General features: G+C 36.9%; 1 protein-coding gene across 1 annotated transcript in view; it reads left to right on the forward strand.

Moving 5' to 3' along the window:
- Nucleotides 1–27,034, forward strand: part of PRIM2 (DNA primase subunit 2) — an 89,469-nt gene that overhangs the window by 7,917 nt on the left and 54,518 nt on the right. Inside the window, exons 5-6 of the mRNA XM_041477452.1 lie at nt 14,495–14,590; nt 15,420–15,557. Of these exons, the coding sequence (XP_041333386.1) occupies nt 14,495–14,590; nt 15,420–15,557 (234 nt within the window). The remainder of the gene's footprint in view (nt 1–14,494; nt 14,591–15,419; nt 15,558–27,034) is intronic.

Here is a 27,034-nt window from a genome sequence, read left to right on the forward strand (position 1 = left end):
TTGAATGTCTCCAGAGAGGGAAACTCCACAACCTTCCTGGGCAGCCTGTTCCAGTAGTCTGCAGCCCTCAGCATTAAGAAGTTCTTCCTCATGTAGAGTTGAAACTTCCTGTCTTTTAGTTGACCATTGACTGCTACCCTTTGAATGTAGATGTCCAGCCAATTCCTTGTGCATCTAATGGTTCTCCCATTGTATCCATTTCTCTCCAGTTTGGAGAGATGGATGTTGTGGGGGACTGTGTCAGAGCTTTACAGAAATGCAGATAAATGTCATCTGTAGCCCCTCCCTTGTCTGCTGATGTAGTCACTCCATCACAGAAGGCCGCTAGTTTGGTCAGGCAGGACTTGCCCATGATGAAGCCATACTGGCAGTCCCAAATCACTTTCCTGTTATCCAGGTGCCTTAGCACAGCTTCTAGGAGGATCTGTTCCATGATCTTTCCAGGTACAGAGGTGAGGCTGACTGTTTGGTAGTTCACAGAATTTTCTCGGAGCTTTTTAAAGATGAGTACAATGTTTGTCTTTTTCCCTTCACCTGGGACTTCTGACTGCCATGACTTTTCAAATTTCACAGGGAGTGGCTTGGCAACTACATCATCCAAGTCTCTCAGGACTCTGGGATGCATCTTATCAGGTCCCTAGTTTGTGTTCTTCAGATTAAGAGCATAGTTTGGGTTCTTCAGATAAGGTCTTATCTGCCTTATCGGCCATCTGGGCCAAATAACACTGATGTTAAAAATATGTTGTTTTCTTGGTGAATTGTGTGATAATTCACCCTAAATGTTTCAGTAATAAGAAAAGCAATGGCTATGTTTGATTCTTATGTGAATTGTAGGTGCAGTCTGTTCTCATCACATTATTGACTTCAGATGAAAAATAACTGTGGTCAAAAAATGCTTTTATTCATAAACTTTGCTCTAGAACCTTTACAATCTACTAACTACTTTTAAGATGTGGCTTCTTGCTATAGAAACTGCTGCAAACTACAGTGACCTGGGGACTTTGTGCCTTGTTCCATTTGTGAACACTGCATCTGGAAAACTACGTGGAAGTGAAAAATAATTGCATTCAATGAATGCTTATGATAGTAGTTGAGGACATAGTTAAAATTTAATAATCCAAGTATGAAAATCCTGTATGGATTGCTCGAAAATGTAGCTTTCTGTATTACTGTCACCATGAGGACATGCAATGTTTTTGCATGCTAAGAACCATTTTGACTCTTCTTGTTTGTGCATATTATGTGAGTTGTTGGAGCTATAGATGTATAACCAAGACCATAAGTTACCTTAAATAACACAAAATTAGAGGCTGGTGTTAAATACTGTAGCTACAAATTGTGGTTAAGGGTTATTTATATTTATATAAGGATTATTTATTATTTATAATATTAAAAGAAATGATGTGCAATTAAATAAGTTTCATTGTAACTTAGACCTTACACATGCACATACATGTAAATTATCCTATTTTCTTTTAACAGTCAATTTGATTTTTGCCCATTAAGTACGTGCTATGGAGAATGCAGAATATAAGTTCTCCAAAATTCTGTAAATGCTCTCATTCCACAGTTGTTGTTTTATCATTATAACTTAGATTGAAAACTTTTCCCCTTTTGACTTGAACTCATTATGTTTCTTTTGATGAAAAACCTTGAAAATGCAATATCTGTTTAGACAAACAACTGTTGTTGGTGTTTTAGGATATTACAAGAGAGTACCTACTGTTACATACTGTTTTGGTTGTCTGAGTTGATTAAAGGAAAATGTCTATTGCAGTGTCTTCATCAATGATTTTAATAGTATTTTGCACTGCATCCATGAGTTGTTTTGTTGGGAAACTCCAGCTTTGCCTGTAGCTCTCACGGTAAGCTTAAGTGAATAAAAATTAAAGCCTCTCTTAAAATACTGCTTATTAGAATAGCTTAAATATTCTGAGATATGTGGCTGATATACATGATGTGTTGCTGGACTGAAATATCTGGTGTCAGTGCACGTTGGTAAAATAGGATTTGTGAAGTGTTAAGAGTAACAGAGGCTTTCCTGTGTCCTTGAGAGACTATTGGAAATGCCATTCTCTGGTTCAACAGACCTTTCAGTGAAAGGTGTGTTTGTGGAGCTGTATTTTTGTTGCTTATTCCCCAGCCTCATATTCTCCTGTCACAGTTACAGCATTTGGGCTTGTAAGAATAAATTAATGTTTGCAGGTTGCTGGAAATAGCTGGGAGTATGGCTTGATTCTGTGCTACTGAATGTGCCTTCAGTATGTCAAAATGATTAAGGAGGTATTACTTTCTTACTCCTGTTGAGGCAAAAAAGCATTATTTCATTGAAAATCTACTTCCCTGCTTCTGCTTTCACCCCCTGCTTCCAATTCTCATGGGAATTTAGGCAAAACTAATCCTTCCATGCACTATCATGTATAAAACATTTGAATATTACTAATGAATCCCATATTTGAAACAGGTCTAAATGCTATGGAGCTATGTGTGGGCTACTACAAAAGCAAGGCCACTCTAAAAGCAGTATTATTTTTCTCAATGTTCTATTTGTAAAAGGAGACACTTCCTTTGAAAAGGAAATTAGGATGAGCTATTCTCCTCATTCTTCCCTGTTAGAAGTTACAATGTTTTCATGCCTTATCATGCATAAAACAAGATGGAAATCAAACTTTGTGCTCTACCTGTTAGAAAAAAAGATGGTCTTCAGAAAAAGGAAGTAAGTTCTGATGTTACAATCTGTTTTCTATGTGGGCAAATGGATAGAAATTCTATTTATATTTTTCAGTTGCTTATGATGTACTAAGAAACTTGTAGTTAAATTTCTTTAACCAGAAGAGAGGTGCCTTGCATTTTCTAGATACTGATTCTGGTTTCAGAACTGTAATCTGAGAAAGGCCACAGCTGCTAAAGCTTGACCTTGGTGTAGTCTGGCATAGCAGTGTTAACAATTCTAAGAACCACTGTAAGAAGTGATTCTCAGTACTTATTAAAAGAGTCAACTCTTTTAATAGTGGGGAGGAGGAATAAATGGATTGTCTTGTACAGTTTTGTCACAGTTGTCGTCTTTTACAGCACCAACAAAGTGAATCTAAAATTGACTATTCAATAACTGTCATCTCACCTTTTTTTATTTGCTTACATGCATGAGAAAATGATACTTGCATATATGTTTTGCAGGGGTTTTAAAGAACTAATTTCTGAGATTTTTTGAATTGTGGGTTGAGAATCATTGCTTTATAGAATAAAGAAATCTTCAATCCCACTTATGAATAATACTTATGAAGTTGTTAGGATCTTTCCCTATTTAGGGTCTTTGAATACTTAACAAAAAGGTCTTACTTAGCAAATTTTGGAAAGAGTGAAATTGTTAACAAGTAGAAGAAAAAACTACCAGATTTCCAAAGCTTTTTTTCATGTGATAGTCAGCTGTAGAGAGTTTGATATGATAGTAGTTCTCATCTCATGGTTAAAGAAATTTTTAATCAAAGAGCAAGAGCTTTCTGTAATTAAAAATAGAAATGGAATGTAAGGAAAACTAACGTTTTAATTTTTTAATAGGATTTCTTATGTCTAGGGGTGGACATTTGTATTGCTGATTGAGCAAAATATATGGCACAGTGTTTATTACAGTTAGTAAATGCCTGCTCTGGGGAGTTTTACCTGATTATAAAGATGCCCTTCACTTGAAAAAGAAAGGCTGTGATCTTCATGATAATCAAGCTAAACATGATGACTTCAGTGTGATGAATATGTCTGAACATGCATAGGATTATTAAAATTCAAAATTTTTGCAATGTTTGTGAAAAGAAACCTCTCTACATTTAATATAAATCATGGAAATTTGATGGTTATGTAAGTTCTTCCTTGGAAAGATTTTACAAAGCTGGCACTGGATTAAGTTAGTCCATCTTCAGTATTCTGTAAGTAGCCTCTGGGACCTGGATTTCATGGAAAAAGAACCTTGATTTGATTTTGTATTTGAGATACTTTTTTGAACTACTAACATGCAGATTGCATTTTAATCACTTGTAGGAGCAGCTTTGGCCAGTCTGTTCTCTGGCAAGTGTGGAAGATGCCTGGACTGGTGCTGCCCAGCCGAGTGGAACATTGCTTGGGTGCTTAAAGTTTTACAGTACTCTGAAATATTATTTATACCTACCAATTTATGGTAACATGAGTGAGAGGTAGAGTGCATGATACTGAATAAAATGTCGAGAAAGGATGAGGGTGAAAGGAAAGCAAGAATAAATCTGTGCTTTAAGAGTATTTTCCCCTGATGTTTGATTGGTTTTCTATCACAGTAGAAGGAGAATAATGGAATGGTTCTGAAGGTATTTCAGAATGTTTTTTAGTCTGTTCTATGCTTTAAATATTAAAAAAAGGAACGATAAAGGTGTTTAAGGGACAGTACTCTCATCATCCAGATAAATATGGAAGCTTTTTATGTATGGCATGTTATTTTCAGCACTCAAGGCATATTAAATAGTCTATGTGCAAAGTCAATCACATAGGGAGCCTCAGAACCCCTTAAGCAAGACTCAAGAGGAGTAAGTGCTGGCATTCCAGGTGACAGAGCCCATCAAAGAGAATATGCAAACACAGGTGTGCAGTTGAGATTTACATCAATTTAGGAGATTAAAGTATTAAAATCTTACTAAGAATGAGTAATTACATCAATGATGCCTGGCAGTAAAAGTCACTAACAGATTTAAAGATATTTAAAGGGAAATTTGTGAATATTTTAAATATTATAGTCATTGAAGAAAATATTTTAATCTCAAAGTAAGTTATTCAGGATATGAAGAAATTGTATAAAATTAATGCTTTTACAGGTAACTGATACTTGGACTTCAACTACAAAGGTGTTCTTGACATCGTCAGAAATATCTCTTTTGAAGCCCTCAATCTGAGTTTCAGCCTTTTGTCTGTTTTGCCTTGTGTAATTTTAAGTCTCCAAGACCTGCCACTTGTTCTTAGACATCAAACGGAAGATTTGTCCTTTCAGCATCTGCAGCTGTAGGTCTGTGATACATCTTGCGCTGATTTGGAACATCTAATGAACTTCTGGGTCCATTCCACTTTGTTCTTGTAAAAACTTGCCAAAAAGCCTGTTCACCTTAACCAGTCACACTTTTTCTCCCTGGGGATGGTCTTATGGGGATGGTCTTAGGGTCTCTTCTGCTCAAGTGGACAAAATGTTCTGTGGTTACTTTCAAAGTGTGTGGATTTTTTTTTTTTTTTTTGGGTGTTTGGTTTTTTTTTTTCCCTTCAACAATTTCAACAGCACTTTGAAGATAACAGTAGTTCCATTTGCCTTGTCCGTGAAAATGTCACAGCTTTGCTTGCAAAGTTCCCTGCATCTATATATCACAGTGGCGGTCATCGTTCTGCTGCTTTACTTTCCTTTTAACTTTTTAAAAATAATGTCAAACCTAACATAATTCTTGTTGTTCTCTCCACTAGTTGAGAAAGGAAGGTCTTTTTTTTTACTGTTTGTTTGTTTTTTCCTTCTCTTCGTATTTACCTTCTATCTGTCATTATACTTTCTTGCTTCTTCTTTAAGCCTTTCTCTCTGTGGTGTTTGGTCATTTCTGTGAGTGTCCTTGGCCATTTTTACAGCCTTCAATTTTAGATCAGGTTTTTCTTCTCTGATCCTGTTCTCTAGAGCTCTTGCAGTGCCCCCACTGTGATTTTAGTATGTGATCCGCTCCTGTTTTAATATAAGCAAAGTATTAAATTTTACTTTGGTTGTGGAACTTGACTTAAGACATCTTTCTTCTATTTTGAGTTTAATTCTTCTACAAAGGTCTTTTCTTTTCCAATGGGTTTTGAACCCAGGTTGTAGAAGATTGACTGAAACTGTTTGGAACTGTTTGGTCATTTGCATGTGAAAGTGTATTCTGGTGACTTCAAGGGTGTTTGACACAATATGACACCTGCTTTTTTTATGCCCCAGAGGTCTGTGCACGGTGATAAAGGCTGTGATATCAGCTTAACGTGGTTGGGATTTTTTGACACAGGAGCGTTGCTGCTTGTCTCGTGTTTTTCCTAAGTACTATTGGATGCTTTGATTTGTTGCTACACCTTTCTAGGAATTTAACTTACATACTGGAATATGGAGTGAAGTAGAATGCAAAATTTAATTTTGAATTTATTTTTTGGTGTTATTCTGGCCATCATTTTGAATGTTCTTGTTTCTTTGTCTTCAGACTGTTAGTACCTCTTTGTTACTTCCAGAAGAAATGAAAATTAATAGGCATTATCATGTCTTAATCTGTGGTGTAAGGATATTGTATAATTGGATTTATATTTCCTGCAATACTTCTGTTCACTATTATCTTTCTGCATTGTGCAAAAGAAAAAAACTTCTAAGTGTAGTATATTTCATCTTGAATACATCTGCGTTACTGTTTTCACTCCACAGAGAAGAAAAAAATCATGTTTAAATTGAACTTTCTTACTTCTGAATAGCCTCTTGAAATTTAAAAAAATATTATGACCTTTTAAATAACTTCTAGTTTAGATGCCTTATTTTTTGGGTAACAGCCAGTTATTGCAGAATCAGATGTCCTAATTTTTAGATGCTGTTATAAAGCACAGTATTTTAAGAAATGCTTTGGATCATAGTAATGGGGAAGGAATGGCAGATGGGAATAGTCAGCTGGGGGAGCTAAAGGTCTTCAGTGCATCTGCAGGCATTTGAGAGGAAGGAATAAGAACTGCAAAATGAAGTGGAAAGAGCAAAATGCATTAGCGATGGAATTTTTTTCCACAAGAGCTCTTTGATGATGCAGTTGAAGTGCTTTTTTAGCTGCTTGAAGCAGTAGAAATTAAACTTCTTTAATTTCCATTTTTATGATCAGAGTAGTCCTATGAGAGACTTTCTGATATCACTATTATGCTGTCTTCAAAAACATTTATCTTGGTAGTAGGGCAGTTGTATAAATATTCGTAGTTCAGCTTCTTGAGAAAACGTTTTATGACTGCCTTTATTTGGTACAGAAGATCATAAGTCAGATGTGGATTAATAAGAATGGGGACTGGTTTGTGTCCCTATTAAGGACAGATGTATTTGAGAGAATGCTCAATACTATGTTTAACCATTAAAGGGCTAACCATTAAAGGGCTGTGACTACAACTATCCATTTTGGAACAGGTGTTTAATCCAGAATGTTCTTCTGATAGGGTTTATGGCTTTTCATATCAGGGGCATCAAATAATATTTCTTCCTTTCCCAGACAGGATGGGGAAAAGTAGAAACTGTCTGGAGTCTATATTACTGTGTGAAAACTTATGCCAAGATAAGACAATAACTATGCAAGTAGGCTGTGGTTTACATTTGCTAAGGAAATGGTTCTGAATTGTATCTTACTTTTCCATTACTTAAATCTTGTATTTGTCCCTTTGCTTGAAAACCAGCGATGCTTATCTTACAGTTGACAGCAAAAGTCATAAGGGATGCATGCCTAAGTGGGAAATGTGCCTTACTGCCAACAGTATGTATTCTGTCATTTAACTCCATGCTTAGAGTTTTAACAGAAACAAAATTGTATGTGGAAAGGCTTAGGAGTAGGGTGGTTTTTTAAGTGCTAGAGTTTGTTAGATAAGATAGTGAAACATAGTATTAGTACTTTAACAAACATTGTGAGTTATTCTCATCTAAAAGTAATTGGGTTGATTGCCAAGCAGCCTGGGTATTCTAGTGAGCTAACATTTTGAGGGATGGGTAGATGAGATGAGGTTTGATTAAAATATTTAAGCTTAAAATAAGTGGTAATACTTTCTCACAGACTTACAAAATAAAGCTTGATTTTTAAAAGAAATTTATTTTGTTTTTTTGGTGCACTGGCAGGATGTATGGGGGCTTCACTCTTCTCTAATGGATCCTTGAGCTGTAAGCATTACTGTATTATTAGTTATGGAGAAAACTGGTGCGTTTTGCTGCAGTAATTCTAGTTGCACGTATTTATTTGCACATATGGTGTTGATGATATTCTGTGAAATTGTAGAATTGAGTAATAGATGTGATTAAAGAATATATAGGTACTGGGGATGTCCTTTTTCACCTTCATAAACTTAATGAACAACAGTTTGTAAATGATGCAAAATCCTAATTAAAATTTTAATTTGGCAATCATCTCAGTTTGATTAGAAGCAGATGCTGATTATCTAAGAAATCTAAATGGACCCTTAGATGGTCTTCCTTATTGCTTAAAATTGACTTGTGGAAGTAAAGTCAAACTACACCACAAAATGTGCAGTTACTTAGGCCCCTTTAGAGCACTGGGGCACTATGATTCTTACTGAGTGGCTTTGTGTAATTCATCATTTGAGTTAAATAGGAACTTTACAGTCCACTGTAAGGCTGAATCCTTCTGCCTTAGGTACTATATGTGTTCCTTATGGATGAAGTACATCTCTAACTGCTTTGAAAAAGTTAAGTGTGTTGAAATAAAAGTTGCAGAAAAAGTGGTGTTAAAAATACAATGAATGAAAACATTCTTCCTCTTAATCTAGCTGAAAGCAGCTAGGCAACATTTAGAATACAGTCTGAATCCTGGGAGATGTTTTGCTGTAACTCTGGATTTCTAAAGTAAAATTGAAATGGCAGCTGTGCCAAAAATGTAGTGGAAAATAGGATCTTGAACACCAGGCTCTTCAGCTTAAGGTAGAATAAATGGAAAGGGGAACCACACTACTTGTGTGATTATGTGCTCTAGCACTTAGTAGTTGAGCAGGTCATACTTGACTGCCATTTATCTAAAGGTTTGGAAAAGGTGAAAAATGGCAAATCCTAACCTCATCCTTATAGATACTCAGTTCTTAGCAGTTGGTAATTTTGGATTCTTGGAAGAAACTTAGTATGGACAAGCAGAAAAGTGTCATCAAGTGTCTTCTCTTTTTTCTATAAATATTTTAGAGATTCTTTTGGGGAATGAGAAAAGAGAAAATTGGGAAATTTTTAAATGATACCCACATGATACCCATATGTGGTACAAGAACAAAAGTTTTTTTTTTTTTTTTTAATAATCAAGGTGTTAAGTTCTTTTGTAGTGGTTAAGGTTCATAATGTTTGAAAAATGAATTTATTTTTGAGCAGTGAATGCAGTGGCTTTGGAGATGTTTGTGTTGGTCCTTAATACAGCAGCATAAAAGCTGATAGGATGGTTTCTGCAGGATGTAATTACCTTGCAAGTAGAATTTACTAGCTGCTCTTTGGGATTAGCTTCAGAAAACCATCTGCCAACTTTGAAACACTCTTCCTGGCTAATCCAGTGATTGAATCTAAAGAAACATTTGTTAACAAGTTTCTTTAAAATTGCATCTGATGTTACTACCCAGATTGTTAAATGAAAGAAAACCTGTTGATGTATTTATCAGAAGAGTCTTCTGTTAGCTCTACAGTCATGTGTGACTCTAACTTGTATGTGGTAGTGTTTCTAGGTAATTCTGTAGTAATTATTTTGTTCAGCTTTCCTTTAAATGGGTATTGGGAAATGTTTGTCAGCAATGTAGGAGACTGAACCGGTGTCACTGAGTTTCTCTGTCATTGTGGTAACCATGAATGAGCTGCATAGTGAGGCAAATCATAAAATGTTCTTTCTGTGCCCACTCTTGACTCTATAAAAAAGCTCAAACAATGTTTCAATTGATGGATAAGAATAGATAATTTCAAGTACTGCCCTTTATATTTTTAGGTATGCTAGCAAGGTGAACTTCAATGAAGATATAAAGTTGTAGTATTTTGGAAGATAAATCATCTTAATTTCTGCTTGGCCAAAATGAAATTGATAATCATCAGGTTTCTGAATGACAGATTTACAAGCCTCTGGAATGTTTTCTTTAAGGCTCTTCATCCTTTTAATTGGTGGGAGAGCTGGGAATGGTGTCCTTTGCTAATCAAGCAATTCATTAACTGCCTGATTACACTTTATATTCTCAAATTTAATGGTATGTAAGTTAATACTTTGGTATTCTAGTGCTCACTTAGTTTGTAATGTGATGTGTGGCAATGGAGAAGATTGATTAGGAAATTATTATTTTTTCTGCTTCATGCCTAGAGTGGCAATTCAGCAAAATATAGATTGACAACACTTGTTTTTGGGAAGGGTGTTGTGCCACTTGAGTACCAGGTGCTTTGTAACTAAAAGCAAATTTTAGGAAGTTCACTTTCTAAGGACACCAGTGGCCTGTGCGCATGAATACCTGAAGCTGAGTCTTGGAAAAGGAAAGAACTTTGGGCATGGAGTTCTTGCTCCTTACTGGGAGACTTAGAAACAATAAAACTAGGTGTTGCACATATATAGCAGTATAATGTGTGCATGCATCTTTATCTCTTCATTAAAACAGAGTAGTGATACCAAATTTATTTTGAAGTTTTTGGACTACCTCACTGCCTGTGTTTGTTTAACCAAGCCCTGCACATTAAATTATTCATATTTTAATCTAAATTTATGTGTCTTTGTGTTTCCAGGACAGTCCTGTGATTAAAAGTCAATGAATAAACTGCATGTAGAAAGCAAGAAAACGAGAAATAATGGAACTTGTCTGAGTACTTGCTTCTTTCCCTTCCTCTCTTTTTCTATCTTTATTTTTCCTAAGTCTCAGGAATTTGCAATGAATTGCTGAATTGTTTCAAGCTATGCTACCTGACCTGTGTTGCTGAAAAGGGAAGATCCTTTTCCTGGTGTTCTTTGCTTGTTTGTGCAAAGCAAAGTCTGACACAGTGCTAAGCAGCCTGCTAAACTGGCTACAAATGAACGAGGCAAAACTAGTGAATTCTTTTCTATGAGGTGAGTTTAATCAGTTCCATGTGGAAGGTCAGATGATGACCTGGTGAGACCCTCAGAAGGACTCTATTTTTTTTTTTTTTTTAATATTTTAAGCAACAGTGTTTTAGCTGCTGAAGATCACCAAGTTCTGTCAGAAGTCAAGCAGCCTGTTTATCTTTCTAATCTCGGTTAGAATCCTAAAAGCTGTATTTAATTATATCTAATTTTTTAATGATTACTGGAATGTGAGTTTGCAGGTGCTATTTTAGGATGAAATTATCAAATATACAAATTGTAGTACTCTTATTTAAATAATTAAAAACCCTAAAAACAACAGTATGAAAGAAGCTTTTCTGGCTTCTGTGAACCAAGAAAAATTGGGATACATGTTTCATGATGCTCTGGATGCAGCAATACAGGCATGGCCTAACTGAAAGCTTGAGTCTGACTTCAGACTATGGGTAGTGTATTTCTTTGCATTGCACCTTCAATCAATCTGATGTGAAAATGGTGAAATCATTAATGCCAATGGGAGCATTATTTTTCATGTTTCAGTCTTTAGGGAAGCCAGTTTTGTTTTTGAATGCATTCTGGAGTAATTCTCCAGCTTTAGGTAGGGGCTATGATTATCCTTGTTTCTTCTTCCTCTTTCTCTCTGTTAGCTGAAAACATGAAGGCAGTGTGAATTTGGTGAAAAGGCAAGGAGCAAAGTGTTTGTGGGGCTGCTGAATGCTTGCCTAACCTGCAAGATACTTGAGCCTGTAAGAAGTAAGCTATTTAACAGCTTTATGTATATAATTTATGTATATAATAAATAGTGGTTTGCAATAATATTTGTGTTTGAAAAATAAAATTTCTGATAAAACTGTATTTTTGGTCACACTGTCCACAGTCTAACCTAAATCTTTAATTATGGCAAATTGGCCTGTTTTCTGTGAGGGTTCACCAGGATCACTTTTACCCCAACAATGTAAAATTATTTGCTGGTGACATGCAAGAAAATCTAAAATGACTGTCACTGTATTTGTACAAAATTGATATGGTCAAATTACTAATAAAGAAGGATGTAGATGGCTTGTGAAGTTTGGAATAAATCCCCCTTGAAATAAAATGTAATACTGGAAAAAATGGTTTTGTTGATGAAATTAAGCTGATTTGTTTTGGAAGTGCAAATAAAGAAGGCATCCTTGCCTTTCCCTCTTCTTGTTCTCCTCTCAATATTGCTGGCCTGTCTGTAATACAGTTTCTGGACTCCTTTAATAGCTCTCTGGAAAAAAACTCTTCTGTGTCCTTGGCTTAGTTTGTTTGATAAAGTTATTTTTAGTAAGATATCGTAGAAGAAATAGTGGAATTGTAACCACCATTGCTATACAACGTGTTGTACTGTTTTTATTTGGTCAGTGTGTTTACACCGTCAGTGAGGGTTTGGAATGACAGGGTGGAGAGGCTCTCCTAAGGGATTTCTACTAAGAATTCATAAAACTGTTACATTTGAAAATGGAAGCCACTATTTTGGAATTAAAATGAAAAATTAGGTCTCTGGTGGGTGAAAGGCAGGCTTCAGACTGATGCAATGACTTAGATTTATACTTACTTAGACAAGAAATGGATCATCTGGAAGGAATAATAGAGTTTTGGTACCACTGTGTGAAACTTGTATATAGCTTCAATGTGTCATGAAAAGCAAGAATTTTTCGAAGTCTAACAAGAATAAGATTGTTAATGAGAGTATTTTATAGAAAGTATTTTCTCGTTTCATTTACAGAAACACATTTAATGGTTTTGATACAGCTACTTCGTTAAAGAATGCTTTCTTTACATGCTGCTGAGCTTTACATTTTTACATGCGTAAATATAAGGCTGTTGTGTATTTCCTTTCTCTTCAGAGCTACATTCTTCTGCCTTGCTGGCATCTTTATTATTTTTTAAAGCTGGTTTTCCTTGGGGAGTACTACAGATTGCATCAAGATGCAGACAGGGTAACCATAAGCCTTCTCAACATTGCTGCCTTGGCTATTTCATATGCATATATCAAATCGCTGTTTTTCACTAAGCTACTTGTCCAAGTTTGAAATTAAATGGTCCTTTCTATGACTTCCAAGAGAAGTTGGTTGGTTTTTTTGGTTTTGTTTTCTTGGGTTTTTCAATTGAGAAGGAAAAAATTTTGTTGAAATGCCCGTTCTTGGTCAACAAATTAGATGTTCTGCTCCATTCAGAGAATAAAACTGCTTAAGCACATCCCCTCCCATGGAGAGGATAGACACTGGGTGACTTTATCTTGCATTTGGAGTCTGCACATCTATTGCATGTGATGGCCTGGGCTAGGTTCCTGGCTAGTCTCTAAAAACTACCTTGGCTGCAGCCTTGTATCAGCTCACTGTAGGTGTTGGAGCACTCATCCAGTTCATGGAGAGCAGTGTCACACAGCGTGTTATGCTTTGGTGACACTTCTGTCCCTCTATGTTTTGAGAAGGTATTCTGCCTTCCTTAACATTTAAAATCCTTTCAGTCGGGGACTACTCCCATTATACTTCATCAAAAGCATGTTATGCAAATGTGTGTGGGTTTGGGTGCCACAATATAAGAAAGATATGAAATTATTGGAGAGTGTCTGAGGGAGGGCCGTGAGGATGGTGAAGGGTCTGGAGGTGGAGCTGTGAGGAGCGGCTGAGGTCACTTGGTCTGTTCAGCCCAGATCAGACTGAGGGGACAGGTAACTGGGGTCTGCAGCTTCCTCCTGAGGGGAAGAGCAGGGGCAGACACTGATTTCTTCTCTGTGGTGACCAGTGACAGGACCCAAGGGAAGGGCCTGAAGCTGTAACAGGAGGTGTAGGTTGGATATTAGAAAAAGGTTCTTCGCCCAGAGGGTGGTTGGGCACTGGAACAGCTCCCCAGGGCAGTGGTCACAGCACAGCCTGACAGAGCTCAGGAAGTGTTTGGACAATGCTCTTGGGCACATGGTTTGGCTCTTGGGGTGTCCTGTGCAGGGCCAGGAAGTGAACTTCATGATCCCGATGGGTCCCTTCCAACTCAGCATATTCTGTGATTGTATGATATGTATTTATGTGTATGTACTATCTAAGTTCTTCTATTAGGAAATGGAATATTGTGATTTTAAAATACTTCGAGTTGTTAAATTAGAGCATTGCTGCTTTACTTACTTGTTTCAAGAATGGCAAAAGCACTAACACTTAGAGGATAGTAAAGATACCATTGTTCTCACTCCTTAGAAAAAGGCAAGTTAAATTCCTGAATATAGATATATATAGTTAGATATAGTTTTGTTAAATCTGTATTTGAAAATAAGCTGAAACTGTTCTTTTTGTTAATATCTGATGAAGTCGTTACTAATTGCTATTTATTCATCTTGCTTTGTTTTAATGCATATCTAGAGACAAGCAAAAATTGTCATGAGTTTTATTTTAGAGAAGCTGACTTCTAAAAACTGTGTTTTAGAGTTCTTGTTAATGCTTAAAATTATTGTAGTTTAAAATCTGCCCTTCTACTTCAGAGGGAAGGTTGCTTAACGCTATTGACCACTAGTGTTTTCCTGGCTTCTGCTTAATTAATTATTAGTGATCACTTATTGAATATGTTGTTCTTTTTCTCTTTTCATGTAAACTGATATTACAGATTAAGTAATATTTTAGCTCACGCTAATAAAATAAAAAAGCCTTATCCTAAAGTATTTAAACAGTTTTAAAACAAATTCTTCATTTTAGATTGATGAAGACCTGAAAAATGAATTGGCTAATGAGCTGAGTGTGTCAACCCCCGGCTTCAGTCTGCCCAAAGTAAAAGAACAAATGTTCTATAAGGTAAGTAAAAATTGCTGAGTCCCACAGATCTGCATTCATTGTCTCTCAGTTAAATGCATAGTTGCTAATTTTAAGTTTACTTAATAGTCACAGTAAATCCAAGTGTCTAAAAAACTAATGAGAGTTCCTCCACTTGATGTGACTATAAGGGTGGATGGAGGGACTGGGAAAATGAAGGAAGCTTGAAACTCTTCTGTCCTCTTCTGCCATCCCTTACTTTGGCCACAAAAATCATCTTAAGTTTTAATGTTTCCCAGACAAATGACTTAATTTACCTGGCTGTCAGATTGTTCAGGATGGAGACATTGTCAAACATCTGTTGCTGAAATTAGTTTTGGTCTGATTGGATTAGTCAGAAATTCGTTTTGCAAGAGAGCATGGGGAGAGGAAAAGATTTGTAATGTGGCCCACTGATTCTTTGGAGTGAAGCTGGTTGGGTTCCAGATCAGCTTGCAAAACCTTTTACATGTAGCTTATGTGAATCAAATATTTCCAGATGTTAGAAGTAGAAATCCATTTGCAAATATCAAATCAGTAAGTGATGCAAAGCTACATAATTGGATCAGTACTCACAGACACAAACTTTGAAGTACCTTATTTTGCCTAATTGCATGACTTCCTGTAAGCAAGCAATATTTTTGCCACCAAAATAATGATTAGCTATTCCTAAGTCAAGATTTAATTTCACAGACTGAGTTTTGTCTGGAGGCAATGTTAAAAGACAGAAAATGACTTAAAGCTTTACTGGTCTATCTTCAATCTTAGGTCTGTAAACATTGTTACTGTGTTATTTTGCTATTCCACAGTGTGGGTTTTTCTTCCTTCTCAGGTTGGACTTGCAGATGCTGTGGATTTATTTAGAGCCAGAAGAGTGTTTATTAAAGATGGCTTTGCCTATGTGCCATTTAAGGAGATTGATGTGATTGTTTTGAATAACTATAGAACAAAATTGTCTAAAGCACTGGCGGTAAGTCACATGAAGTCTGCTTTTCACAATTCTTGTGGTATTGCTTGGTGACACTCCTGGACAATAGCCTTTTTGGGTTTAAAATGTATATGCTTCCATCTGGAGAATACCAGAAACCTTACTACAAGTACAGGTAGCACTAAAAAACGTTCATTGTGAGCTGAGTGTCCATTCATTTCAAATGGCATTTAGCATATAGTGTGCATTCTAAAGTAATTTGTCCTAGAGGATTTTAGAAATTGTTTCTGACAGAGATAGCAACATGATGCCCTTTCATTCAACATGTTAGCTCTATGCACACAACTGTTTATTCTACTCATACCTGTAATTTCTCCCACAACATTTTGCAACAGTTTTTTGTTGGAACAAGTATAAGAGTTGTGGGTTTTTACTCTATGTTCTGTTGGTAAGGACTGAGATTAGCTCATTTGGTTGGAGCATGGAGAGCATTAATGCCCTGGTCATGAGTTCAGTCACTGTACAGGTCACCCACTTAAGAATTGGGCTTGGAGATCTTTGTGGGTCCATTTTAACACTGAATATTCTATGAACTCAAATGAGGATAAGCCAGAATATGTCAGGCAAAGGTAAAGTTTTTGTTGTATGAACATTTGAGTTATCACATCTAGTTAGGACATCTGTGGTAAACACTGTATGTGAATGTCCTTCTGTCAGTAATTCAGTGATCAGTTCAGGAATTGCTTGTTTTACAATATCTCTTAAGACTCTTCACAGGGTTTAAAAGGGGGTGATCATGTCTAATACACAAAATTTTAGTCATAGAAAATGCAGCATTGAATAACATGAAGACAGATTGGATTGCTTTTCAAAAATGTTTTTCAAAGCCTTGTATTGTTACGTTACATTAATGCCAAGGTTGACCACGAACATTTAGTAAACAAACAGTGGGAAGCAAAAATGCATTCCTTTATCAAATTAGAAAATTAGCATAATGCAGTCTTATCAATTTTGAATATCACTGGAGTTTGTGGAATTATTTAATGTAGGTGAAACTTATGATAGTCTTATGTGAACATTTTCATTAGAACTCTTTAACAGAACTGCAACTAGACATGCCTGTATTTGAGTTGATGCATAATGTTTTTGCTGGAAGCTGATAACACTTGTGCAGGATTTAAAAAGAAAGAATGTGTTCCACAGACATGTAGCTAAATGTAGATGCATTATCTGCATCTATTCAAAGTACTTTTGAGAAGCTTCGTGAACGTCTGAAATTTGTGTGTTGTGTGAATAGCTGAGAAGTCTGAAAAACAGTAAGAACTGCAACGAGTAGGTCCTGACTTAGTGTGTGTGTTCTTAGATTTCTCCTCAAACTATCTTACACGTTATTCATTTCACCTGGATTGCTTCCTTAAAGGCAATAACTGCATTACAGGAAAGTACTTCTTTGTGATACTTAGTAGTCATGGTTTAGAAATTTGAACACTCATGACCTAGAAAAACTATCTTCTACAGGATTGCTGTATTTGAAGTTATTGTGGTGTTTCACATTATTCTTGGTTCATGTTAGTCTTCTAATATATAAGCTTTGTTTATTAAAGTTCACCATGTTTTCTAGGCAAGGGATAAATGATTAGTGACTTCTGTCATATTCCAAAGCTCCTAATTGAACTTGAGGGGTTTTGATTACTAATTTACTAATTTAGAAACTGTATTTAATAAACTGTTTCAGCTAATTTTAGCCAGCACAGTGCACAGCTGAGTGATGCTAGGGATATTATTGAGTCTTTGGAAATGAAGGCTGAAGTTCCAGCGTGTTTTACTGAGGTCAGTCTAATGTTAACTCTGTTACACCAGACACTTAATTGAAGTGTGATACTTGGTAGCTGGATACTTAGTGTATCCAGTTTGCACTGGAACAAAGCTATAAACATAATTACATTTCAGTGAAACTGTAAGAATACACTTCTAAAGAAAGGATTGTGTATATACAAATCCAGAGAGTAATCTTAACAATTTTCCTCAGCCATATCTGGACTGAAGAGGCAGAAGTTATGACACAATAGCACAAATCAAGTATTGTTTGTGGAAAATAGTTGTTGAAATACTATTTGATCTAGGCCCAAGTTCTGCAAGTACAGCTGGTTTAGCTGTGCTTTTTTAGGACATAGGTGCTTTTTTGTGCTCGCTTCAAAAGAGCAATCAGCCAAGAGAAATGTGTTTCATTTCAGGCACTCTGGTGATGCAGAGGTCTTCATGACTTTGCACAAAGTTGTGCATCATGGCCAGACTTAATTAAGAAGTAATAAAGCCTTGAACATCATCACCTGTTTTGTTACTTAATTTGTCTCTTAATGAATATATCTGATAACATTACCACTTTGGTAAGCATTACTTGTGTGTTCTTTTGGGAGTATGTTTTCGTAGTTTTGCAGCATCTGGGTGTTCACACTTTGTTCTCAGCACTTTCTAATGGACAATCCTTGTATTAGAATTTGAGACTGTAATGGTGTGATAATCTTAATTAGGCTTATGCTATTTCTAAAGAACGAGTTTGTAAAATTAGGTTAAAAAATTATATCTTTTGTTAGATATTTTGACGTCACTGGCTTAAAAATTGCCTGGATGGCCAGGTCCCAACTGTGGGTGAATGGAGCCACATCCAATTGGTGTGTGGTCACTAGTGGTGTTCCCCAGGGCTCAGTATTGGGTCCAGTCCTGTTTAACATCTTCACTGATGATCTAGATGAGGGACTTGAGTATACTCTCAGTAAATTAATGAATCACATCAAGTTGGGTTGGAGTGTGATCTGCTGGAATGTAGGAAGGCTCTGCAGATCTGGATCTGGAGAGGCTGGATAGATGGGTGGAGGTGAATGGTATGAGGTTCAACAAAGCCAGGTGCTGGACCCTACACTTGGGTCACAACACCCCCAGGCAGTGCCACAGTTTGGGGGCAGAATGGCTGAAAAGCTGCCCTGCAGAAAAACCCTGGAGATGCTGGTTGTCAACTGGCTGAACATGATCAAGTGTGTGCCCAGGTGGCCACGAAGGCCTTGGGCATCCTGGTTTGTATCAGCAGTAGTGTGGCCAGCAGGCCCAGGGCAGGGATTGTCCCTGTATTCCCGCCTCGTGTTCCCTTCTCGGCTGGCTCCCCTGGAGGCCATAAACCTCTGGATTTCACCCCTGAGGAGAGTCCCTCCTTTCTTTCTTCCACTTCGCCTGCCTGCTGCTCGCTGCTGCCCCTTGCTGAGGCGCTCCCGGGACGCCCCGGCGCATCTGGGAAGTGCCCCCCGCCCCCGGCTGTCGGCTGCGGTGCCTTCAGCTCAGCTTCCCGGGGGAGTAGAGAGACTCTGACAGCAGCGCGGCAATGAGGAATGGCCGAGGGAGCTGGGGTTGTTTAGCCTGAGGAAATTGAAGCTCAGGGGAAACTTTATTGTTGTCTACAACTGCCTGAAAGGAGGCTGTAGCAAGGCTGACCTCTGCTTCATGGTGATTTGTCACAGGACAAGAAGACATAGCCTCAAGGTGCATCAGGGGAGGTTCAGGTTGGATAGCAAGAGGAATTTCTTCACTGAAGAGGTGATTAGATATTGGAGTGGGCTACCCAGGGAGGTTGTGGAGTCACTGTCCCTGGAGGTGTTTAAGGAAAGACTGAACATGGCTCTTGGTGACATGGATGAGGTTGGATGAGGTGGTGGTGTTTGGTCATAGGTTAGACTTGATCATCTCACAGGTCTTTTTGTAGGTCTTTCTGCGATTCTGTGACTTCGGGCAATACTTCTGGTTTTGGCAGTCTGCTGTATACTTCTAGTGGACAAAATACCCTGGTACAGATATTGGGGAGATGGTTTTTCAGGCATGTTGTTTCTTGCAGCTGTCGTTAGTGGCACAATTTTTCAATGTTAAAGCACCATAGTTTTCCAGTATGGGTTGTTCGTGCAGTGTTATTGATCCGTGTTTTGCTTCATGGAGCTGATTTGGTGCTACTCTAAGGAGTCACATGCACAGGTTTCTGGAAGGAGTTATACCTATGCAGGAGCAATATTATGATGGCCTGCTCTGTCTTTTCCAAGGTGTTCTGAAATTGTACACCTTACGGGAATTGTGCTTGTGCTAAAATGCTCTTCTTAGGTCTCCAAAGGATTGAATAATTTGGTTGGTTGCCTAGCCTTGTTACATTGCTCGCTACATTGCAGATGTATGTCACCATCCTGCATATTAGAGTGATTCTGGTTGGGGTTGTAAGGAAGGAATAGAATGAGAGTGAATTGATGTGTTGACACTGAGCTTTGAAAGAACAGTAAATAATTCATAGCACTGACTTTTAAAAAAAGTTTTGTGTTGACACTGGCAGAAATTCAGTTCAGTCAGTTACACTTTAATCACTTACTAGTCAAGCCCATGAAGCATTCAGATGTTCTTTTATCATTTAAAAACAAGTTTGACATCCCAACTGTGGCTATTTCTTGAGGCCTTATAATAAGAGGAGTTGATAGTAGTCAAGCCTTCTTGGCAGTTCCAAGTACAACTGAAGATGGTTATTTTATGTGCGAAATCAATACTGGAAAGGCCTTCTTTATGTATTCTCTGACCCATTTGATAGTAAATAATTTCCTTGTGCCATTAGTGATGATTAAACTGTAGAAAGCTTCAACATTTTCTGTAACATGTGAGCTGTAATGTTAGCTCAACAATTGTTTTATAATGTAACACAATTTAAATTCATAGAAGTTTGCTTAATGTTTTATTCATGAGGGTTTCACTGCATTTACACTAACATACAAAATTATGCATCTCATATTTGAGGAAAGTAGTTTTAAATTTTGATGAAAAAAAAATCAGAAGATTCAGCTTAATGTCATGGCTCAGACACTAATCGCAGACCTATATCAGAGCTGTGTTGGTCTCAGTACTGCATAAAAGAGGATTGCTCCAGAGAAATCTGAATTGAGACAAAAGGGGGAGAGGGTGGGAGAAGCAGCCGACACGTGGACATAGGATGGAGGGAGGAACCCACACAGAAGCAGGTGGAGTGTCCTGAAGGAAGCACAGCCTGTGGAGAACCCATGCTTAAGCACTGTTTTCCTGAAGGACTGCATCCCATGGGAGAAAGCCCATGCCAGAGCAGGGGGGATTGTGAGCAGGCAGGAGCTGTGGAGAGGAGCTGTTCTGGACTGGGGAGGTGTGGGAGTCGGGGCTGAAGGAGCAGCTGATGAGGGAGGGAAGCAAAGGCCTTGCCTTGTTTGTCTCTGCTCCTCGCTACCTGAGTCTAACTGACAGTAAATTACATTTATTTCCCTCATGTTGAGTCTGTTTCACTCGCAGTGGTAATTGTTTATCAATCTCCCTGTCTTTATCTGAGTGGGAATTTGGCCCTTAATTTGGGGTGAGTTATCCATGGCTGTTCTAATACTCTGTCGTGAGGCTTGTAGTTCTGCTGAGGTTGGATTCTGGAGGAAAGGAGGCTCAGCACTGTGGTTCCAGCTCACACAGCCATGTTAGCTTCTGTGTTTCCTGGGCTCTTTCTCTGGAACAGCTCCCTGATAAATTCAAGATGTGGGGATCCTAGATACTGAAAAACCCAGCTCTGACTGGGATACCTCCCAATAGTGCTTGAATCAAATACATTGAATCTTTGTTGTTTTAGCTTAATTCAGAAAATGCTTTGTCCTAAAGTTTTAGTGGTTTTTGAACAATATATTTTAAAGCTGTAAGATGATGTTTGAGAATGTGTAAATATTCCTGCTGTGTGAGTGCTTTTATGGTGTGTTGAAGAGTTTATTTTACAAAGACTTGTAATCATCTATGCTAGTATAACTGAGCCATAGATTTATCATACTTGTTTTTAAATACTGCCCCTTTTTTGCCTAGCAATTGAAGTAATAACTTGGCCGGTCTCTAAATTACTGCAAAAAAGTTGCTTTTGTGAGAACTCTTTGTCAGAACATCACATAACATCTTACTGTTTGGAAATTAAAATATAACCTAGAAATAGCACTAATAATAGGCACCATAAGAAATTGATTCTAACATCTTACTGTTTGGAAATTAAAATATAACCTAGAAATAGCACTAATTGGCACCATAAGAAATTGATTCTGATATTAATACATACAAGCTTGATAGAGCGTTTTTCTTCCTAATTTAGTACCAGCATTTTTTAACTTTTAATTACCATCTTTTGTAATCTGAAAAAATGTTCTACAAATAAAATTGCTGGATTTTGACGACTTGCTGCAAAAGGAAGACCTCACTGGTGTTTTCTAATTTGGTATATTTTTTCCTGATTCCGTTCCTGATTTGGCATGTAATCTTTTAAACAGTTAGAAATGGGAATAAAATAAGTTGCATTACTAATATTTGTAATGATTTGTCTTTTAAAATGAAATATTAGTCAAACAAATATGCTATTTTGGTTGACTTATGCTATAGTTACAAAGAACCTCCTAATTCAGAAAAGTATCAGTATACATAGCACCACCTGTGAAACATTTTCTTCCTGAAACACCTACTTTTTTAAGCAGTAGAGCAGAAGGCTTTATGTGGTGGCATTAATGTTGAGAAAGTATGATTGATGATGGTCTTGTCACTTGAAATTCATTTCAGGTGTTGTGTTCCCAGTGTTAACTTAAAGTAATTCACTGTAACTTAAATGGATGATTTTTATAATATGCACATACAAGGTTAGTAAGGTAATAACTTAGGCAGTGTAAGGTAAAATGTGAGTACAGTGACTTTGTCCTCTGAATCTTTCAGGTAAAGTTTGCAGTGAGAATTTTGCAGAGAAGCAGCTGGTCTTGGTTTCTGAGTGTTACAAGGGCATCATCTAAAGCACAAATCAACTGAATAAAATAGTGATATTTTGAGTGGGAGAAGTGATATTCAGGGAAATTATTTTCAGAGAGTGTGTGTGTCAAGAGAAGACTGAAGCTTGTATGTGGACTTGTTACTGGACTTTCCTTTGTGGCATTTTTTTGGCCGTTGTCCCATTGATATTTTCTAAAATACACCCTTCAGTGTTTTGTCTCCTGTACTAATTGAAGTACATGTGTTCCTTCTAGAGATTGCTAGCATAAAGTAATTATTTATAATGTTAGGAGGCTAAATGAAATTTGACTGTAATCAGTATTTTTTCTCTCTATTTCTTCTCTTGTCTTCTTGCATCTTTCATACAGAGTATAAGAGTTTGTTAAGTACAAAATTTGCAGCATAAATAATTGCTGTGGTCTCTACATAGTCTGGTTTTATTTGTATGAAAATGCTTCAGTCTTCAAATCCACATTAATTATCACTTCATGATAGTTAAGCTAACAAAATAAGATTTGCAGTATTTGAAGCATGTAGAAGGTTTGCCTAACTAAGTTGTTCCCCAAATTTCAGAAAAAAATTGGAATTGAATATATTAGTTGCAAGTGCAATTTTATTTCTATGTTGTGTGGTAGATGTGATAACCTGAAAACTCGTCAGTTAGTATGGCACTATTAAATGTCATTTATTAATACGCTGGTAACAGTAATTTGTGAATGATGCATTTAGTCAGTGAGAAAGAACTGCAATGGCATATGCAGTTGGTGAGTAAACAAAAGTCTGTATCTCACATTGACACTGTGTTGCAAATTTGCATTTTTCATTATGATTTTCTTGTTTTAGCCTGTGACCCACAGCCATTGGCTGTGTGATAGCTGAAGCAGTTTCTATCTGGAGTTAATTTCATCCACTGTGCTCTGGCTTAGCAAGTTTATGGAGCAGGCAAAAAGAAATGGGTTGAGTCACTAAAAATTGTGATGACTTCCTCTACAATAACATGATTTTTTTTTTTTCCACACATTTTTCAATAAAATATGGAGAATGGCTGGTCTCCTTAGTTAAGTGTTATGATGTCCTGAGCCAGGGAATGTCCATTGCACATGTGACATTAACAAGTTCATTGCCATTCCTACTAATGATAAAGACTGGCTGCCTTTGGGGAAGGGCTAAATTTGAAATAATTTTTTCAGTCAGAAGGAAAAATTGGAAATGACTGTCAGTAGATCAAAATCAGACTGGAAATAAATTGAGCACCTGGTAGTCATCTCAGGTCTTGGCAGATTAACTTACAGAATCTTTTTAGAGGTTGGAGCACACCTTAAAGCAGTGAATGTCAGAGTAAAGTATGCACAAGTTTTATCTCAGCAATGACTTTGCCAAGATATGTTTAAAAAAAAATCTACTGGAAACCAATTTTAAAAAGCCCCACTAATTTTACTGATTACACAACTCAAGTGTTGTGAACTCTTTTAAGAAAAAAGTAGCAATATACTTTTTGAACTTGCTGAATATTTATTTTCAGACTTCTGAATATAGATGAAGTGAATATTTTTAGAAATGCTTGTCACTGTCAAGTGTTGCTGCAGCTAATTTCTGGGTGACCTCATTGTATGTCTTTCCATTTTACTGCAGTTTCCCAAAGGGTATTTTATTTGTTAATGTATTACTTCTTCAATTAATTCCTAATTTGCATACCTGTGCTATAGAGGAAGTGGACTTTTTTGTAGTTCTTGTAAACAAAGGTTATTTTTCAGAATAACTTCTTCCTAATAATAGGAAAACAGGGTATATTTCAGAGGCTGTGTATTTGAACAGAATTTTTACAACAGAAAATATTCCTAAATATAAGAAACACGATTTAATTAGGCTGCAAATATGAGCTAGAGTAGTTAAACATGGCTGTAGTAGCACTGGAATCCTGCCCCATCCCTTCCCAGCTGTGGCTTCATTTTGCCCCTCTGTCTTGAAAAGAAGCAGGTCCCTGCTTGGATAGTGACTTGTCTCCAGGAAAGCATCAGGTGCCTCTGCGGTGCCTGTGCTCTGCTGCCAGGCTCCTGCTGGATCATCCCTTTCCTTCTAGTGACCATTGACTCACCTGCCTCAGGGGTGTACTGCTGTATCCCTGGATGTTTGGACTGCAGGGATGTTTTAAAGTAGGGTAATCATTGATTTGGGGCTTCTTTTGATTGGCTTTCCTGTTGGATTATTCCACAGGTCCTACATGAGTTATTTTGGTACATTTGGTAGTGTCAATATACATAAATGTGTTCTATCATCTCATTGGTCCGATGATACCTGTGTCAGGGAGGAGACAGTAAAGTACTATAATAAAGATATTTTATTGTAAAAATGGATTTTGGAAGGTGATATGTATTTGGAAGTCTCTGGTTCTATGTGAAATTTTGTAAAATCTTGCATGTGCTCTGTAGATTTTTGCAGGGACACTGAATTAGCAGTCCAGTGTCCGAGTTGTAGAAAGGCAGAAAACAGACCAATGAAGATACTCAGTTTCAATTTACATGTAGCCTGTGAAAGATCTTTTTGGCTGTAATTTTTTCTGTATTTATGTAAACAAATTCCTTTTCATGTAAATACTAGTATTTCTCTGTTTGTAAGGATTGATGTTTAATTTAAATAATCTGTATTCTTGAACAAATATCAGAAAGCAAAGGTCTTTTTATTACCATCTGTTGCAAGTTAAGCAAGATGACTTGGTTTATTAATGACTGCAGCCTTTGGTATGTATGTACACATGGAAAAAAAATGGATTAAATTTGGATGCTTAGAGCTTTAAGTAACAGAAAAACCAAAAACCAATGCATTTTGTTTTTTTTTTTTTTGTAGCTACAATGGCAAAGTGAGGTGAAGGTTGTTCTGTTACTAGTTTTCTTAATCCCAAACATTATTTATGTTTCTTTTTACTCCATCCTTTTGATTTATAGACAGCAAAAATAAAATTTAAAAATGTGGAAGTCCCAACACACTTCCCCTCACCCTCTCTCTTTAAAACTGAAGTGTGGATCAGGAGAATCTTCTTTGGGGATGGTGGAAATATAGAATTAATTTTTTCAAAGTGAGTAGAATGCCACCAGTTGTCAGAGTAAATGAATAAAACTATTAATCACTTCTTACTCTAGATGACAGGTTTTTAAAGTAATTTTTGGAGGAGTTGAGTCTCCCAGGCAGTTTTGTAGAATGCTAGGCATGTGACACCCCTTGTTGACAGAAAGCAAACACTTGTTTTTAAATAAAAGTTGATGATAACTCATATTGCATGAGCAAGTAAGTAGAAGAAATGTAATAAGAAAAAATAAAAGCTATGAATTAATTTAGCATATATTTAAATTTAAAGTCAGTCTCTTATTTGTCACACACAATACATTTCGCTGTGTTAGACACTTTAATAAGTGTGATTTCAAAGGCCAATTACACTATTTCTTTTGAAATATGATTCTAAACTTTACTGAAATTCTTTCTCTAGATTGTTGCTACTGAACAAATATCTTGGGGTGAATCTGCTTTTAAATTTGGTATGTTCTCTGATGTTACTGTCTAAGAAACAAAGGGCTTTGGAGAGCAGGCATCTTGATGCCCGTAGTTACCTTTTCTTTCTTCCCTGTCAGTGCTTTTGTCACTCATAGTGCAACTAGCCAGTTCTAGACTAACCAGTTTTAAATAGCAAATCCATTGGACTTTTGATCTTAAGTTATTTCAGGAGGAGTGAGGAGGGGAGTGTAATGCTTCATCTGATGATGTGCTTTTGTCAAAATTTAGGTTGGGAAATAATCCCTGTTTTTTATCATTAGTGCCCTTTCTAGTGGAAAACTATTAGACACTTCTATTAATCTGTATTTTTTTATGTTATAGGATAATTGCTGTTAGAGCCTGCAGTAAGAACAAAGATGATTGAACTAATAGAGAGGCAATAATAAAGAATTCTTCAAGCTACATGTTTTTCAAACCAGTACCATGTTTAGGTCTGTGACTTTGGGAATTTATAATGGCTCCAAGACAATGGGGAATTCTTTATGAAATGAAGTTCATAACTTGGTACTCAAGAGAGTTGGATTTTTTCAGGCACGGATGTGGGATACTTGAATTCAGTTGGTGCAAGGGAGAATACATCATACAGGGTGTGAGCATAAACCTGTGCTGCTGCTGAGGGATTCAGAAGTAGATGTGGAGTAGTGGAGAATGAGTGCTCCTGTCCTGCTTGGTGCAGGGTGCTCCACCAGCACTGCTGGCAAATCTGTGCAGAAGCTATGTGAGGGTCATTGTGAGCACTTCTTTCAGCTGGACAACCTTTCCCCAGGCATGAATGCTATTACCAGCAGGATAAGGATATGAGATATTTGAAAAAAGAAATCCATTTTATTTTCTTTCATAACATCCTTTGCCTTTGTGACAGTGTCTAGAAGCCACTGAGAATGAGAATGTCTCAGGAAAAGAAGCAGCTCTTGGTTTTGTGTGTGTTGTTTTTTTTGGGATTTTTTTAAAATTTATTTTTAAGATGTGGCTCACCCCAGAAACAATACTTTGTGTAGCAAATGGTAACATACTCTCATCTGGCAAGTGATTACTCTGAGCTCAGAATTAGCTCTTCAACTCTTTTCCTTACGTGTTTTTTCTGAATGTTGGGTAGCACTATTGAAATCTAAGTCACCAAGATTTTGATTTCCCCTGGTCACTGATGTGTGTTCCTTCAG

The sequence above is a fragment of the Pyrgilauda ruficollis genome, unplaced genomic scaffold, assembly GCF_017590135.1.
Source record: "Pyrgilauda ruficollis isolate IOZ18807 unplaced genomic scaffold, ASM1759013v1 scaffold40, whole genome shotgun sequence".
NCBI lineage: Eukaryota > Metazoa > Chordata > Aves > Passeriformes > Passeridae > Pyrgilauda > Pyrgilauda ruficollis.